The sequence below is a fragment of the Eufriesea mexicana genome, unplaced genomic scaffold, assembly GCF_001483705.2.
Source record: "Eufriesea mexicana isolate 0111107269 unplaced genomic scaffold, ASM148370v2 scaffold653, whole genome shotgun sequence".
Lineage (NCBI taxonomy): Eukaryota > Metazoa > Arthropoda > Insecta > Hymenoptera > Apidae > Eufriesea > Eufriesea mexicana.
This window is the reverse complement of record NW_016908802.1, coordinates 19,932-37,689: the sequence shown is the minus strand read 5'-3', so window position 1 is coordinate 37,689 and position 17,758 is coordinate 19,932. Positions and strand designations below refer to the sequence as shown.

Below are 17,758 nucleotides of genomic sequence, written 5' to 3'. Positions count from 1 at the left end.
GTTAATCTTGGCTCTGGACCTCGCATCGTCTCGAATAACACCCTATTTAACACCGCTTCTGGCGATTTTCAAGGACCCCGAAATTCTTCGTTAATTAAGGTCGCGTAAAAATTGTCCTGTTACGAGATAATACGCTTCCTTTCGTATTTACTTTCTTCGCAATTTGAAATTCAAACGGGCCGGTAGCACTGTGACAAAGACCCGGGATAAAGTCGTAACGCTGTAACCGAACACGGTAAATTTCCACGGATTTCCACGCCGGCAAATCGTCAGACGTAATTGGAGAATATTTTTCCTTGCACACGCTCGTTGCAACGATGCGTCTATGCAAGCGGCGTATGTAGGATGTTATACTTTGTAGAGTGTGGCGTCATTCAACGCAGTGTACGTGTCCAAGTGGAAAACACAGGCGACACCAATTATCCATTTTTGCACGGAATTATCGCCGTCGACCGAGATAACGGTGACCATGCTCGCGCCGCAGTGCAAATCGTTTACAAAGAGAAGACACTCGAAAAATACCATCGAACTTGGAATTTCGCGATGGCCTTGCTCGTTATCGCGCTACGAAACATCTCTCAGATCACAATAATAAACGAACACCGTCTATTAGCAACAGCCAACCCTCGCGAATTCCTTCGCGAATTTTCATTCTCATTTTCACACCCTTTTCCAGTGGAGGAAAGTAATTACGTCTAAGATAACGTCGAATGTTCCTCGACGAATTATCGAATCTTAAAACGCCAACATGGACTTTCTCTGTTCCAAGTGCGATAGTGTGCCATGGTACGATAATGTCGTCTGTAAAGGTGAAGAGAGAAGAGAGAGGAGAGATCTCGGTATCCTGGCGCGGTCAATGCGAGCGCATTCGTTTGCTCCAGCGAGCGTGATCGGTCCCATCGGGGATGACATCGCGTACGTTGGGTGGCCATTTTAGAGGCACGCCTGGACGATCAGTCACACTTAACGTCAGCACTGAAGTGACTTAGTTTAGGGCTGTTTAAGGGCGGGCTGTTCGCGGATGAAAAGCTGGGGGCCTCGCCCATTCGAGACCGTCGGGGGTGCGAGGCTCTCTCTCCCGTGTAGTTCGACCGTTTCTACCCTCTCCATCTTCTCAACGAGGTACCAACTAACAACGTGAATGAGAGGGCTGACTTTTCTGCTAGCCAGCCTTTCCCCTCTGTTCGTCTCCCTCTGTCTTCCTTCCTCCCCATCTATCCCTCTCTCCCCCGTCTTTTTCTCCGAAAGCACTTCGAGAACTATATCGTCGTTGCACCAGAGGACGTACACACACGATCTCGCGGAAACGTTTCGCTGCTGTGCACGCACACGTCGTCTTTTGGTGGTTCACGTGCAACAAGGGCGGCTTTCTCACGCGCGACGTTTCCTCTTCGTCCCGAAGGGTTGTTACATATATTTTTTTCCTCCGCCACGAGGGAGCAGATTGCCGTTACACTAATTGTTACTCGTCGTTTCAGTCGGACAAAATACCCCCGTTTTGCTTCACCCCACAATTAGCGATTCCTCGAGACGATAGCTGAAACTCTTTCTCCTTCTGTCTTCGCGGAAACGCAATTTGTTCGAGTACGCCACCTATCTCGGGAAACGTCGAATGCTGGAAAAAATTCGTCGTCCACAGCTTCCAGCTATGTACCTCGCGTGACAACTTCGAGATTAGGTTGTTGCCCTGCTACGAGTTTGCAGACCTACTTCTCGCGTTGCAGCGTCGCAAACCTGGCGTCTAAACACGCCGGTCGAATTCGCGATCGATAGTCAATCCCCGAATGCTCTTAAGTTTCTTCAACTTTGATTCCAGAATGCTGTTGGAGGAACCTCCAAGTTCCTGCGGTTATTTACGAGGAAATTTCAAAAATTTCATCCAACGAATACCTCCCCCGAATTTCCGCGAGACGAGATCGACGAAGATAACGTTTCCACGATGATAAACAGTTTCTCCCCCGTGGTTAGCCACCTCGGAGCCGAAACACGAGCACACACGATTCGTGACGAGAAATCGGGTTACCATGTTTCTTTTAAATGAAAGCTCGGCTAATGCAATGAGATCAGCCAGCTTGTCGCGAGAGTGTATCAACGCTGGCTGGAAGACGTAGAGAAATCCGAGGTGGGCGATTCGAGGGTAAGCGTGGTACGGGGGAGGAAAGGTGTAGGATTACCGACTTCATACGTTCCACGGTTGGCTGTTGTTTGTTGGGTCCACGAACAACATTGTAAGTAAGTGGAGTACGTAGCCGCGAGACCATGGGGTCATGGTGGCCGTGGCCACGTGTTGTACCGTCTACGTATCAAACGGGAGCTACGTAAGAGCGCAGATATGTCAGCGAGCGAAGCGTAGACCCGTCCTCGCGATTCTACATGCTCAGCGGAATGGAAGAGAAAACATGGCTCGTAACGCGATTTAAACGAGTCGCGATTCCGAGTATCCGCGTCTCCACGTGGAATCGCGGACTTGCGATACAAGCAGAAGATCAACGTACCTTAATCACCGAAATACTTATCATCCCATGTTCTACATAACAGCTACCTCACCAGTTCTTCGAAGTGGCTTCCTAGAGTAGAGCTCCGATTTTATCTATTCAAGATATACCTGTATAGGTAATTAAAAGTGGTTCTAAGTTAAAAATTCAAAGGAAACGATTTTATTTAGATTGGATCCCGATCATTGACCAATTTCTATAGCACCACGGTGCCGAAACTAAGTTTCATTGAGAAAGCAGATCAAAGATCTAGTTAGGCGTCACGTTAAAAATATAAGATGTATGAGAAATGTCCAATAGAACAGCGAGATTCGAAACAATCGCATTACAACGTACCTTAATCACTGAAATATCAATCATCCTATGTTCTACGTAACAGCTACCTCGCCAGTTCTTCGAAGTGGCTTCCTAGAGTGAAGCTCCGATTTTATCTATTCAAGATATACCTGTATAGGTAATTAAAAGTGGTTCTAAGTCAAAAATTCAAAAGAAACGATTTTATTCAGATTGGATCCCGATCATTGGCCAATTTCCAAAGTGCCACGGTGCCATAAGTGAATTTCGTTGAGGAGAAAGATCAAGGATCTAATTAGACGTCACGTTAAAAATGTAAGATATATGAGAAATATGCAATAGAACAGCGAGATTCGAAACGATCTCGTTACAACGTATCTTAATCACCGAAATACCTATCATCCTATGTTCTACGTAACAGCTACCTCGCCAGTTCTTCGAAATGGCTTCCTAGAGTGAAGCTTCGATTTTATCTATTTAAGATATACCTGTATAGGTAATTACGAAAGTAAAAGTCTAAGTCAGAAATTCAAAGGAGACGATTTTATTCAGATTGGATCCCGATCATTGACCAATTTCCAAAGTACCACGGTGCCATAAGTGAATTTCGTCGAGGAGAAGGATCAAGGATCTAGTTAAACGTATACCTGTATAGGTAATTAAAAGTGGTCTAAATCAGACATTCAAAGGAGACGATTTTATTCAGATTGGATCCCGATCATTGGTCAATTTCCAACGTATCACACTGCCGAATCTGAGTTTCATTGAGAAAGCAGATCAAAGATCTAGTCACGTTAAGAATATAAAATGTATGAGAAATGTGCGATAGAATAGTAAGGTTCGAAACGATCGCGTTAATTCGGGAATTTAAGCGAAAGCACGGTAAGCCGTGGACGAGATAAACTCGCAATCAGTAGCTCGGACGTCTTTGTAACGATATCAGAATGGAAACGGGGGCCGTAGCTGGTTGGAGAACCGTGGATTAATATCGAGTGTACCCTATAGTTTTTGAGCAAATATGCAAGATCCGTGTGCGCGGGGGAATAGTGACAAAGATAATATTTGTTGAGATTTACACGCGTGCCGTGCCGACGTTATTTTCGTACCCGTAATACCGGCGTGTCTTCCGTGATCGAGCACACACCGCCGCGCGTGCACGCGAGAAATCGCACCGGTTGTGTTCACGCCACAAATACGCGCTCTATGAAAATGTTGGAACGCGCAACCGTGAATGAAAATAAATCGGCGATTATTCCGTCAATTCCGGTTTTCCATCGATAGGCGCGACAGAAACGTAAACCGGATGTACCCGATGCAAATTTTCCGCGTTTCCCGCGGCGCGCTTTCTGAAATGTTTCGATAAATACGTCAAACGCGACATATTCCACGATAAAATTCTGCGAATCGATCCTAAACGAAAGAGGGGGATGAACAAATTTCGCAATCCGGTTGTTCTCGTTTTGTACACGCGATTTGCAAGTGATATAGTATTCTCGAGACTGATATACGTACAACGAACAACAAGTCAACGGCGCCAGGGGATGTACAAGGGGGTTGACGTCTAGCCAATTCGGATGTTTGTTCTTTTAGCGGAATAGGTCCACGTTTACCACCACTCGTGTCGTATTTTTCGCAGAAACGTCGTGGTTTATGCTCCAACACGCGGTATGCTAATCGCCTAACACGAGCCACGATCGCGTTACATCATGGCCGGTCCATTCGCAACAGGAAAATAGTACCGAGTCCTCGATGAACTCGGATTCATTGATCTCTCTCGTGCATCTGTCTCGAGAGAGACTTGGGTTCGCATCTGAGCGAAGAAATCTCTGGAAATCCAGATCTCCAGCCAGAGCAACAAATCAAGCTCTGTCCTACGACCTAGAGCAACGACACGCACCAGTCAACCTTCGCTCGGGTTGTTAAAATGCGCGAGCACACTCTGGTCCGTTGTGTCGTGGGATCGGTGAATGGATTTTCTGTCCTGGCCAAAGGGGGATGATGAATCGCGCGTGTACCAGCCCCCTTGTCTTTTCGTCGAACACGAGGGCGTTCTCAGGGCGAACGGGGACGCAAGGCGGGGGTGTAACGGCCAGGAAAAAGCGCGCAGGGGATGGTTATGCGTCGTATCCGGCGACGAAAATGTAGGTGAGCCGATGTTAAGCCGTGGCAGAGTTGCAGGCTCGCGCACCCTCGAAAACGCATTGAGACGGTCACGAACGACAAGGACCAGCCGTGTCTCCAGTGTCCCCGCGTGTATACGAGCCCTCTCCGTGCTCGCCATCGTGATCGTTCGACGATGCTAATTCACGGTCTGACCCAGTATCGTGCCGCTGGATACGCTCCAGGAACGAAAACGAATCGATTCGCTGGGATTCCCTGTTCAAAGGACGTTGGAATTCATTAATTTCGATGGTCGCTAGGTCGACGGTCGCATTGAGGTGTCACGATCCACGCATTCCTGTTTCCTCAGATCTCGGCCCGTGATAGCTCTTTGAAAATTCGACGTCGTGATTTTGGGGTTGTTTGTTCGTAAAGACGTTAGGGGAGACGATAGACGTGTCACTGGATGAATCGAGGATTTTTTGGAAACGACAAGTTCCAGGGGGAAAGAAGACGGTATCGTGGATCCTCGGAACCTTCTCTTGTTTCTGATTAGTACAGGGTGTTTGTAAATACCGGAAAAACGTGTTCGATGATCGTTAAATAACCGTTGACAACAACATTTGCAGGTGGATGAAAAGTGCCAATGCTGTCAATCTTGTCGTGACGAAGTGTTGTTGAGGTTTGTTTGTTTAAAAACAACGCACCTTGCAAAACAGCGGAAGAGAATATCAATGCGTTTGTCTTTTATTTTCATAACAACGTTTGTTATTAATAAATGCGTTACAAATTGCTGGCAGAAATTCGACGGATTCTAAACGTATCCGATAGACGAGAGAGATTCCAGCTAATTTCCTAGTCCTAAATGAATCGGCTAGATTAGGTGGTAGATCCGTTAATTGAACGTCGGATTTGGACACCGCCGAGCACAAATTGGATCAGCATATGTATGCTCGCTGATTACTTATCGCGAATATCGATTATATACCTAATTATAACAGCATATAATAACCTATCCTGAAATGGAAAGAACCTTGCCAAAAAATTCCATCGATCGTTCCATGGGTATGACAGAACCATGACAAAGAAAAAGATTCCCCGTAAAACGACCGTTTGGAAGTCGTTCTGACCTCGAAAAAATCAATATTTATCATCCGATGACCTCGAATGACACGTTTCCAGTTACCCCGGTGTTTTCTCCCGACATCCAAATAATCCTGACCAAGTTAAGGTGCAACCACGAGGATGCGCTAGGGCTCGCAAGCAAACTTCGTCTCTCTCTGTCTGTTTCGGACCGTTATATCGCGTCTTAGCCCTGGAAAGGTGCGAGGATGACGAGAGACGAAGGGAAGAAGAAACACATGTTTCGTATTAGATCTTTTCTACCTGTCGACCCGAGCCAGGGCGTATAGAAAGTGTTTAACGAAGAATACTACGGAGTGGAAGCGAAGGTAACGACGCCAGGAGGAGAGAAACACGTGTTCCCGTGGCTAAGGTCGTAGACATTGTGTCCGAGGAAGAGGCGTCTAGGCAATAGCAGGTTCTTCCTTCCGGAACACATTGGCAACACATGTTTCCTATTTCGGGATGCACTTTGCTCCTGGCAAAAAGGTGCATAGCAAGGTGGTTATACAGCCCAGTCGTAAACAGCAGGTTCCAACCTGTCATTCTCGGTGTTCCCGAGATTTTTCGCTCGGTCGAATTCGCACACGTGACCATGGTGACCAGAGAGAATTTTCGGACGTGACGAAATCTTTGGCTTCTAAGCTACATCTGCAGGATCTCTAGGGAGACTGTTTCGGAAAATTCGATTTTCCCTCGTTATTCATCTCGACGATTATCGACGATAGTCTCGTCTGATGTATCGATAAGTCTTATTTACGTTGCTGATGTTACTCCTAATGACTGATATGATACGATATGACTGATTCGACGGCAATAAATTTTATTGCGCGATCAGAGCGAGCCACCTATTTACCCAATATCATTTACCCAATGACCGTCACAAGATTCAGGCGGTTGGAATTACAAGGTGTTTCGTGATTCTCGATATTCGCGACACGGCAAAAGCGTACACGGCCTGGACAGGCTACGGGTAACCTATAGTACCTCGTCAAGGGAACAGTACGGCCACCAGCAATCGCCTTTGCTTTCGATTTTGCCACCCGTCGTCTCGGCTATACGACCGTCCGGATCGGTCGTCATTCGAATCACTTGGGCTTTCCCCGGCAACCTCTGCCGTTTCTCTCTACTTCGCCCTTCGTTTCCTTTCTTTTTCCCTCTTAGCCAGCCTCTGCTCCTCTCGTTCCAACTGGCCGTTCCGTCTCTCTCGTCGAGAACAGGGAACCCAGACAGAGGAGTTTTCACGTGCGTGTACAGAGGGTCTTTCGACTGACCCTGCTCCAAGGGTGGAGCTTAAAATAAGGGTGGTACCTCACGGCTTACCTACCCCATCGAGAAACAGCATTGGGGATGAGATGGAAGCGAAGGAACAGCTAGTAGGAGGAGAGACACGTCGACGGAGAGAAAGAGAAAAGGACCAAACGCGACACGAGGTCTGCACGAACCGAACAACCCCGTGCACTAGTCGTAATTTAAGCGTAAAGGACGTCGGTCGTGGTGCGTGTTTCCCAGTCAATGTTCATTTCGGTATTTTCAAGGTCGTGACAGGAATCGAAATCTCCAGATCAGCGGACTTTTTTCTTCCTCCACCCGGCGAGCTAAAGGATCTGTCTGTCTCTCTTTTAACAGTGTCCAGATCCAGAGGAAGCTGCGTGTACATGTGTGCCTGTGTGTGTATGCGACCGAGAGAAAGTGTCTGAGGGGATTCGATCGAGTGGCTGAAAGCTCCGTGAAAACTTTCGACGTTGTCCGAAACACGTGGTCAACGCGAAGTTGCTCGGAGCACGCGAATTCTTCCAAGTGTCCAAGTGTCACGAACGAATTTCTATGGTAGTACTCGTACGCAGGTTTGATCGAATTGCGCGCGTCCAACGTGAAGACAGAAGATGGCGCCCACCGTCGAGAGTCATGGTCGACGTATTATTTTAGACAGCGATCCTTATATCGGTAGTTGGAGACGGAAACAGGCTCAGAAAGGTACCGAAGTTTGTTCCGAAACATGTCAATTTTAAAAGTTCACGCGACGGCTGTTCTCCTTCGAATTCTCACCTTCGCGTCTCCGCTTGGGATGCCAGCCAAAGATCATCGCGATGCTTCGATACACCATGCGAAAAATGTACAATCGATTTTATCAAATCTGCAGAGGAAGTATTCGTTCTTAATTTTAAAGCTTTCCAGTTGACAGTTTCAGTTTCAGTTTCGTCGTTTGCGAACGATTGATCGCAAGCTCGATTCATTCTGCCTCTTTAGAATCGCACCTTCTTGAATCTATTCGTTCCGCCATCGTGACGGGAAAGAAGTTTCACGACGTACTTTGTCCCGAGTACAGGGTATAAATGATTTTTAACCGTTGATTCCGGGAATACAGGAATAGGTACAGTCGAGTTATTTCCACGGTGTTATGCATGTTAACTCCTCTGTGGTACTTCTAGGTACTACGCTAATATACCTCCAGTCGCCCGAAGTCTCCACCTTCTTTATTTTCCTTCCTTCCCGCCGTTTTACGAGTGAAGCAAATGAAAACCAAGGATATTCGAATTCTTGACGCCTTATTGGCACGACATAGATTAATTTACGAAATCTCGGGATATTTCTTAACCAGTTGCTTCTCTGACTTTTCGCGATTGTATTTTAAAACCGAGGATTCCTTAGTCGAAAACGAGGAAGGAAGATATCGCGCTGTATTCGATTTTACGAAGTCGAGGTGCATTGTTACACACTTCACAGGGAAGATGTTGCGACCGAGTCGCGGAATTGGTGACTGAAACGACGGAGCAGGAAAAAAATGCATTATTCAAGCGAATTTCCATCCGTGAGAAGTCTCGGTAGATGGGTAGCTACGTCGTTAGATTGCTCTCTTGCCGGCGTTTTAATGACGGTTTGCTCCCTTTGCTTTCGGTTCTCATAACGAGCAGCTTCGGCGTCGTTATGGCTTTCGCGCTGTATCGTTCTTCGACGACGTCGATCGCGACATTAGCAACGTTACTTCGTGAACTTCTTCCTGCAGCTTCCACCCTTTTACTTCCTGCACATTGTTTACCTACGTTTTATTTTCGCCTTCCTCCTTTACAAATGTTAACCTTCCGGTTTAAATGCATTTTTCCACCCTCTTTCTCTTCGTACTCGAGCTATCGTCCTTGTTCCCTTTTCATCAAACAGAAGCTCGACGACAGCCAATTCTCTTAACGTTCCCGCGATATTTTTCTGTTTCAGACAATTCATCGCAAGACACTTTAGACCTAAGCTCGCACAATCACTATCCTCTGAACGGCAATTCTATCGCTAGTACGTCCGGTCCGCAGGAAGTCGTAATGAAGGAGAAAAGCAAGAAAGCAGCACGAGTCCGCCGCGACCGGGAGAACCAAGAATTTTTTAAGCTTGGAAAGCTTTTGCCTGTACCTGCCGCCCTCACCGAGCAAATGGATAAGGCCAGCGTCATTCGATTGACGACCAGTTATTTAAAGATGCGAGCGTTGTTCCCGCATGGTAGCGTTATAAATAATTATACCCTGTACACGATACCCGACTAGTAAATAGGATATGACGCTCTTGGAGGGTGCTCGATACGGTAACGACAGGAAGACGAGGCTAGGAAACGGATCGATCTGTATTTGTCGAAGTGTGAGTGATTACGCGAGATCGATACCACGTGCCGGGTAATAAACTTCACTTAGCGGTAAACGGATTGAAACGGTATTCTTTGTTAATTCAGCCACCGGACACTTACGCGCAAAGGGCAAATAGTATCGGATGAGATGGATGTGATTGCGCACTTAATGCATTGTTAGTCCCCGCTGCTTTGTAAGCAAAGCATGGGGGCTGTTATAGTGTTACAATGGCTTCCCTCGTCTCGCCCCCACCCCTCGCGTTCTTACGACATCGGTGAATTGAATTTCAAGTGGCTGCATCCCTCTAGAATACGGCCGCGTCTTTATTCTTCGAAAAAAAAGGAGAAATGAAAGGAAAGGGAGGGAAATAAAGGAGACACGTTGCCACTCCGTGACACTTCACGGGTGTTCCCTTTCGCTCGCGTGGAAAATTAGCCGGTGAACAGGTAAACGGGCGTGAAATTCCCGCTCGGATAAATGACCTCGTACTGGTCATCCTTGTCACGGAGCACGGGGATAAATAGCGGTGTTATTAACGGCTTTGTCCGATTTAATTGTATCGTCGAATCAGCGAGTCGCGCGGCGCGATTTTATCGGCGATTGTTATTTAAAAAATCGTACGCCCGTCGAACGACGCGGACGGGAATATCGATAAGCGGGATATCTGATGAAATTCCAACGAGACACCGGGTCTCCGGAGAGATGGCAACGATCAAGCCATTTTCCGCGAAATTCCGCGCGCCTGCAGAAAACGCCCCCCGCAGCTGCAATCGTGGCAGTGCCGCGCGTGAACGTAATTAATGCACGAACACGAAATACTTGGCTACAGGCTTACTTACACGTCGAGTACGAAACGTTGCTAGAAACATCTATATCGGATCATCGGGATAAGAAGATCGACTCGCTGTGATGTGTGCCGCGACCTCACGGCGGACATCTTCCACCGGTCTGCTAAATCCTTTCTTTCATCTCTCGTTCAACGTGTCTACGCTGGTCGCAGGATGGCTTAAACGATCGAAATAAACCTACTATCGAGCTCAAAATACAAAATGTAAAATTCCTGACTCTTTGCGCGATTCATCCATCGCGCTGACTGCGACTCGAAGGGGAGGGAACGATGCAACGAGCGAATTTTTAGCGTGAATTTTTCTTTATTCCCAAGTAAGAAGAATCGAAAGAAAAAGGAATTTTTTCGTCGCGTTCGAATAGATCGGGTAGAGGAAAAGTGTGACGATGGCGAAATCATTTTTCAGGGCTCGGAGAAGAATGGGGCGCTTCGCAGCCAGCCAACATCTCCCTGCAATTCGCCCTCAAGGAGGTGACTAGTTATATTTTGCAAGTAAGCACTCGTCGTTCTCTGTGTCGCGCCTTATAAATCGATCTGACGTCTTGCATACGTTGTGTCGGACAAACAACGTCAAGTTTAACCTTAGTATTTCCACAGACAGACACTTCATTATCCTGACAACCTTTATTATTTCGTTTTCTTTCGAATTAAACGAGATAAAGGCGCGACCAGGAGTTGAAAGCTCTTCTGTTCGATACGAAAGGGGATCCTGGCGTAACCAACTGGTCGACTCTAACTTCTGACCATCTTCTCTTCGTTTCAGGCCTTGGACGGTTTCGTGTTCGTCCTGGCTCCCGATGGAAAAATCATGTACATAAGCGAAACTGCCAGCGTGCATCTGGGAATGGCACAGGTCAGATATATTCCTTACTTTTCTACCTATCTCTCTGTGTCGCGCCAAAATATTAAACTTCGTCGAGAAAACGAGACCTGCTGACGAAAAATGTTGATGAGTCCAGGTGGAATTAACGGGGAACAGTATCTTCGAGTACATCTGCCAAAACGATCACGCGGAAATGATGTCGGTCCTAAACCTACCTCAGAGTCCTGCAGACCTCGCTGGTTTCACGTTTCCGCCTGCAAACTCGAGGGATGAAATCGAACTGGAACGCGTTTTTATCCTGAGGATGAAGTGTAATCTGGCGAAGAGGTGCGCGGGTCTCGTCAACGAGGGATACAAGGTAACGTGACAAAAATCATACGAAATATCCTCTTTTCGTCTCAAGATGAAACCGAAGGATACTGTAATTAAAATAATTTAGACTGATCGATCTAGCACGAAAGCCAGGGAAAAATTCCCAAAAATAATTCGAGCGTTCATGGTTATCATGGGGGCGAAAGTACGCGGCGATTATCGGTTTATTGGGTTTCGTAAATCGCGCAATATTCGCGGCAAACAAGCCGCGGAGTGGAGACGCCGTAGAGGAGACGATCGGCGATTAGCATAACGCCTAGGCTGCTTGCACAGGAAATCATAAAACGAATAAAAATTCAAATGCTAAATAAGAGATAAGAAGTGGCGAGCTAAGTAGGGACGGCATTGTCCTGGTCACGCGCGAGTCGAAAAGAAAACGGCCACCAGGTAGAACGCGCGCTGCTTAAATTCGCTCGGCTACATCCGTTCCTTCCGTGCAATAAAAACACCGGCCACGTGAGCGTGTTTCGTATCCGGAATAATCGAGATTTACGGAAAATCTACCCTTTTCCCATTGTGGGCCAATTTTATTTCCGCCGATTTCATTCCGTCCCCGGTACGCATCGATTCGAGCTTCCCCGATAATTTTTCTATACCTCGAACGTGCCTTTCCGTTCGTTCGTCTTCGACGAGGTATTCTTCCCAAAAAATTCGCGATGGGGTAAAAATGACAAATTTTTCTCGAATTTCTCGCGTATCGTTATTTACCATTTTACCATCGACGACCACTGCGGCTATCAATTACACCGAATCGAATATCTCACAGCCACTTTTCGAGACTGCGATCGATGTGCCCGAACACGGAGCGCATCGTTATTCACGGATTATCCAAATTACTTTCATCGATCCGATTAAAGCACAGCCTGCCGGCGCGGTCCAGACTCCGTCGACGATTGCTCGCCACGATTTACGATCATTAATACCACGAACGATTGGTCGGAAATCGGGAAAAGCCGGTACTTTCACGGTCATCGAGCCCAGTTTCGCCAAATGTGCTACATATGTTCCGAGCAATAACGATCGTTCAACTTATCCTCGTAAAGGGTAACGCAGGGGCCGGAAAAGGGACCTGCGACACTTTGCACTTGCCGTGGAGACAGCCCTCGAGAAGGAAAATGTTTGGCAAATAGCTCGTTCAAGCCCGCAGCGCTATGATGACCGTGGCTCTCGACGGAATCGCACACAGAAAAGACCCCAATAGGCGTTGAGCAAAGTCATGAATGCAACCCCTGTAAGCTGTTAAAGGCTGGTTCCCCGAGGGGGGTTTCGGGGAACGGAGGCGGCTTTTTGTATGGCACTTAGACGCACAAAGACCAAACCGTAGTTGGCTCGACTTTGTGGAAGTGCGAGCACGCGTTTTGTTGGATTTACACGGATTCGAGCGCGTATGGTAGATCCGATCCACGATCTTACGAACTGATAGACTAATGGAGAAACATTTGATTCCTCGATCGGTTTCCAACGATTAATAATTTTAACAAATTCTTGTGAAAATCGTAGTACACGAAATTAAAAATTGGTAATTTTAGACTATCAATTTTTATACATCCTCGTGTTGTTTCAAAAAAAGGAATTAATTTGAAAAATTTCGACGGTAGGGACACGATCGACAGCGAAAATTATTTCGGCTAAGAAATTAGAACTTATATCAGGGTAAAATGAATTCATCGGTGAAGTCTCTCGTGCTCATTTCCAGAGATAGAATCCTCGCGTGTCCTCGCGCACCCCGTCACGAATTATGTATTTCCATTCCTGCCGTTTCCATGTCACCCTCGTGTTCCCGTGCTCGCACGCTCCGGCCCGCGCCGATGCACCGCGCAATTGCATATATGAGAGAAGCGAGTATGCAACGCGGGCATACGGAACAAGCCTATTTGCTTTACAAATCCGCGATGCACTCGAGACGCAGGCGACGTTGAACGAGGCTTTTTTCCGTTTCTAAGGCCATTTAATTAAGCAGGAATTGTTAATTTGCCCCGGGAGCGGCGTCGTTCCACGCGAAAATCCGCACTTCAACCCCCACGGGGAACTCGCTCGAGTGTCGCACTTACGCTCTATCGGGACCGCTGTATAACATTAAGAATAATCATGCGCACATGTGTAAATAACGATAAGTCCTCCCTGTCGAGTGTGCCACCCTTAATTGCGACTTTCGTTTGAACACCCACACGGTTCCCGCCTTTAAACTGTGCCCCCCAGTCTTTCGATCAAAGGTTAATCTGAATCTTCGTTCGCCAAGTTAATCGAATCGAATCTAGGGGAAGCTTAGCTCGACACGAGAATATCGAAGAACATTTCTCTGTACAGACGAATCGATCTCGTTTTACAGGTGATACACTGTTCCGGCTATCTAAGGTGCATCGTCGAGGGCCCAGTAGGCTCGGAATACGAAGATGGCGCTGGCCTGCCATGTATTCGCAAAGTGGGCCTGTTGGCGGTGGGTCATTCGCTACCGGGACGTTGTCACACGGAAATCAAGCTGTACCAGAACATGTTCATGTTCCGTGCGTCGTTGGACCTGAAGTTGATCTTCGTCGACGGCAAGTAAGAAAGAAGGCGAATTGATTGCCTCGGAATAGATCGATCCTCTTCTATGGAGATTTTTCCGGTGAATCACGTTTATTTGCCTGGTGTCTCGATCGAATTCGAGCAGTGGGAGGGAAAAAAAGAGAGGGGGCAAGGGGGAAACTCGACGAAACAACGAGCCAGATTATTTCTGTCGCTGCAATTACGGCGCGGTGTTAAGTTGCGTCGTCGATATTTCGACGCCGGAGTAGAGAAGGGTCCTGGTCGGCGGCCATTAAAATCAGTTTCGTGTTACCACGGACTCGCTACATATTTTTTCCTTTCTCTTATATTTTTTTTTTTTTTGCTCTTTGTTTCCTCTTTCTTTCTCTTTCTCTCTTTTCCCCTCCCTTTTTTTTATTCGTGTCAAATAAATATCCCGCGTGGACAAGACTGTATCATGCACGTACAAGCTGGGAAATGAACACGTGACGGAGTATAAATACGGGGTAGGGCGATGGAACGCGGGATGAAATTTTATATCGCGTGCGGAAAATCGATTTCCACGGATGGCGACGGTTATGTAAACCTCGAATTCGACGGGACTCCGGCAGATCCGAGTAAAAATAAATATACTCGTTTCTGGAATATTTGTAGCGAAGGAAAGGTTAGCGCAGCGATATTGTAGCGTTCGTTTTTCGTTCTCCTTTGTGCTGTTACAGCGTATCGCAATTCACCGGCTACGATCCTCCTGATCTCATCGAGAAGACGCTGTACCATTACGTGCACGGGTGCGACATGATGCAGCTGAAATACGCTCACGAAACGTGTAAGTACCAGCAGTGACGAGTCTTTCGATCGGAAGTGAAGGTTTCCTAAGTTTTCTCTAAGTTAACTTCGCATTTCGAATCTGATAAAGTTGCATCTTCGCGGAAAGTTTAAACGTCGAGTGAAAATTGTGTAGATCGAAACAGGGCTTATTTGCCCTGACGCGTGTAGTCCGAAAGCGGTCTCAGAGGCGTCGACGTGGTATCAGAGTGCTCGGAGAAGAGGCTCTCGCAAGGCCAAAAGCAGCTGACGCTGCTTAACTCGGCGACGCCCTCGCTGACGAAATATCCTTTGATCTTTCCTTACTCTCATCCTCCGCGAGTCGACTTTTGAGGCGAAGCAGCGGATATAACAGCATTTCCCTTTTTTCTCTCCTCTCCTTTTTCTCTACCCCTTCTTTGCCGCACGCCAGCACGTTAAAGTCTAAGTATATGCACACGTAGTACATACAGGGTGTACATTATTGATTGAACAATGCTGCTATGGCGCTATGAGCACAGTAGAAAAGAGAGGCTGGCCCGTGAATACGTGTCTGTGCCTAGGTGTCTACGTGTGTATTTGTGTGTGCGTGAACGTCAGCGCGAGGGTGGACGAGAAGGAAGAGAGATGGAGGGGCGAGGGGTGGCAGAAGAGGGCAAGAGAGGAGGAGGCTGTTACTGCTATCACTGTTTGAACAGACTCGCAGTTTCACGAGCGCAACTCGAAGGGAGCCTGACATAATGCCACTAATGTCTGCGCCTGCGGATTGTACGATCGACGTTACGCTCGAAAATTTTCTTTCGACGCCTCGCGAGGCACCTTTCCTACTCCGATACCTTACGAAGAGGAATTCGAGTTCGGAAATGATCTTAAAATCCAATTAATCTTAATGCGAGGTGCCTCATCTTTCCTCTTTGTGTTTGCAGTATTGTTCAAGGGACAGGTGATAACCAAGTACTACAGGTTTCTAACGAAATCGGGAGGATGGGTCTGGATGCAGTCATACGTCACGATCGTGCACAACTCCCGAAGTTCCCGACCACACTGTATCGTGTCGGTGAACTACGTATTGACGAAACCAGAGAACACGGACATACTGTTGAGCTGCGAGCAAAAGTCCTTCTGCTCGAACCCAAGCAATCCGCCCAGCACCCCACTGTCCACGCCGACCACCAGTGGTAGCGTGAACGAGTTGGACAATCGCAGTCCCAGTTCACCGGCGTATCGAAACAGATCGAAGGAATCGCCTGACAACGATTACGCGAACGGTGCCACATATCCTAGACCGGAGTACGTTGATCTGACGAATCACAATCACTATCTGTCACCGTCTTATCAGCCTCAGAACGTGAACAGCAGCTCCCACGAGGACAATCTCAAGTACAACTCCGACTGGTTCTATCAATATGGAGGTAAGGAAGCATCGAGTACAGAGATCATGAATAGACGTAAGAAGGATTAGAATTAAGCATCGGAACCTTTCTTTCAGAAATGCACCAAGATCCCCTCGCCGCGGTTCCGCAGCAACAAGAAGCGCAGCATCCTCACCCCCTGCATCACGCCAACTCCCCGTCTAACCTGCAGCAACATAGCCCCCAAAACGCTCAGCCGAAACATCAGCATTCCACTCACCTATTGGATCACCCGACACCTCCGGCAAGTCTGTCACAGCCGCAACCACAGCCACAGCCACAGCAACCACCGCCGCAGCAACAACAACACAGTCCTCAAAGTAACCAGCAGAACAGACCTTACTCCACCTCGTCGAGTTCCTGTTCCAGTGCAGACGCCATGGATAATCATTTACCGAGCACCCTGAGCGTGTACTCTCTACCACACGGTTATCATCCTTACTACCATCCCTACATGCCCGACTCGGCGCCGTCGAACTTGAACGAAGTCGGTGGCGTGATCATGTACCCTAATTGCAGCCTGAACAACGAAACTCACAACGCGACTGCGAGTACCAGTGCTTCGAACAACGTCCAACATTACGAATCCTCGTATCAACCTCATCTGAGTCACTACAACACCAACAACAACCCTGCAAAACACTCGTACCATCACCAAGAACCAACGCCGCCTGGGTACACCAGCGTGATCGTGGACTCGCAGCAGTACAGCCCCAGCTCTGTGCAAGATCTCATTCATTATCAGCATCATTACGAAGCGCCTCACCAATTCGTTCACTGACACCAGCTAGAAGCGCCTTGCGCATAGCACGTCGACACCAATTGTAACCACGAGTCCTGCTATTGTGATACGTCCACCGAGTCCAACCATCCTCGCGCGAATAACGATTTCTCGCAAGAACGATCGAGTACGGACGATCGTGACGATAACTCGAGGACCACCGTGAACAACGAACACGAACAGGTTGTTCAAGTGAAGGCTAAAATCTGGTGCGCCCGATCGTCGGATATCTGGAAGATCATCCTTGGCACTAACTGGCAGTGAAACGTCGCGAACTCGAAGTGAAATCGAAACGACGAGTGAAACCAGGATGAAACCGAGGTAACACGGGCATGTTGAGAACGTCGCCGAGTACTGCCGATTTTGTATAAAGACTCGTAACGAGGACAGGTGTACAGTCGATATATTTAAGCAAATGTTTCGTATACCGTGTGTAGAGCATGACTGACGATCTACCCCGACATTCGTTGATCCTTTCTCATTGGGTCTGTTATCCGTATACTTTATTCACATATCAAGATACTTAACTTCCTCGTTCGAAGAACGTAGAACTAACGATAATTAATTGCTTCAAGATCAATATCAGTTAAGC

At 47.5% G+C, this 17,758-nt stretch overlaps 1 protein-coding gene across 1 annotated transcript; it reads left to right on the top strand.

Moving 5' to 3' along the window:
- The first annotated feature begins 9,307 nt into the window (after nt 1-9,307).
- On the top strand, nt 9,308-17,166 carry sim (bHLH transcription factor single-minded). Its single transcript, XM_017898232.1, has 8 exons — nt 9,308-9,497; nt 10,873-10,958; nt 11,230-11,319; nt 11,426-11,647; nt 13,991-14,205; nt 14,889-14,995; nt 15,900-16,385; nt 16,463-17,166. Exons 1-8 carry the CDS (start codon nt 9,323-9,325, stop codon nt 17,164-17,166), a joined length of 2,085 nt encoding a protein of 694 aa, XP_017753721.1. The 5' UTR covers nt 9,308-9,322.
- The last annotated feature ends 592 nt before the right edge of the window (nt 17,167-17,758 follow it).

Bases quoted from the DNA above. Each gene is read 5' to 3' on its own strand.
- sim (XM_017898232.1), top strand. From the start codon at position 9,323: ATGAAGGAGAAAAGCAAGAAAGCAGCACGAGTCCGCCGCGACCGGGAG. The intron at 11,320-11,425 runs GTCAGATATATT...TGATGAGTCCAG, and splicing joins TGCATCTGGGAATGGCACAG to GTGGAATTAACGGGGAACAG. The intron at 14,996-15,899 runs GTAAGTACCAGC...TTGTGTTTGCAG, and splicing joins GAAATACGCTCACGAAACGT to TATTGTTCAAGGGACAGGTG.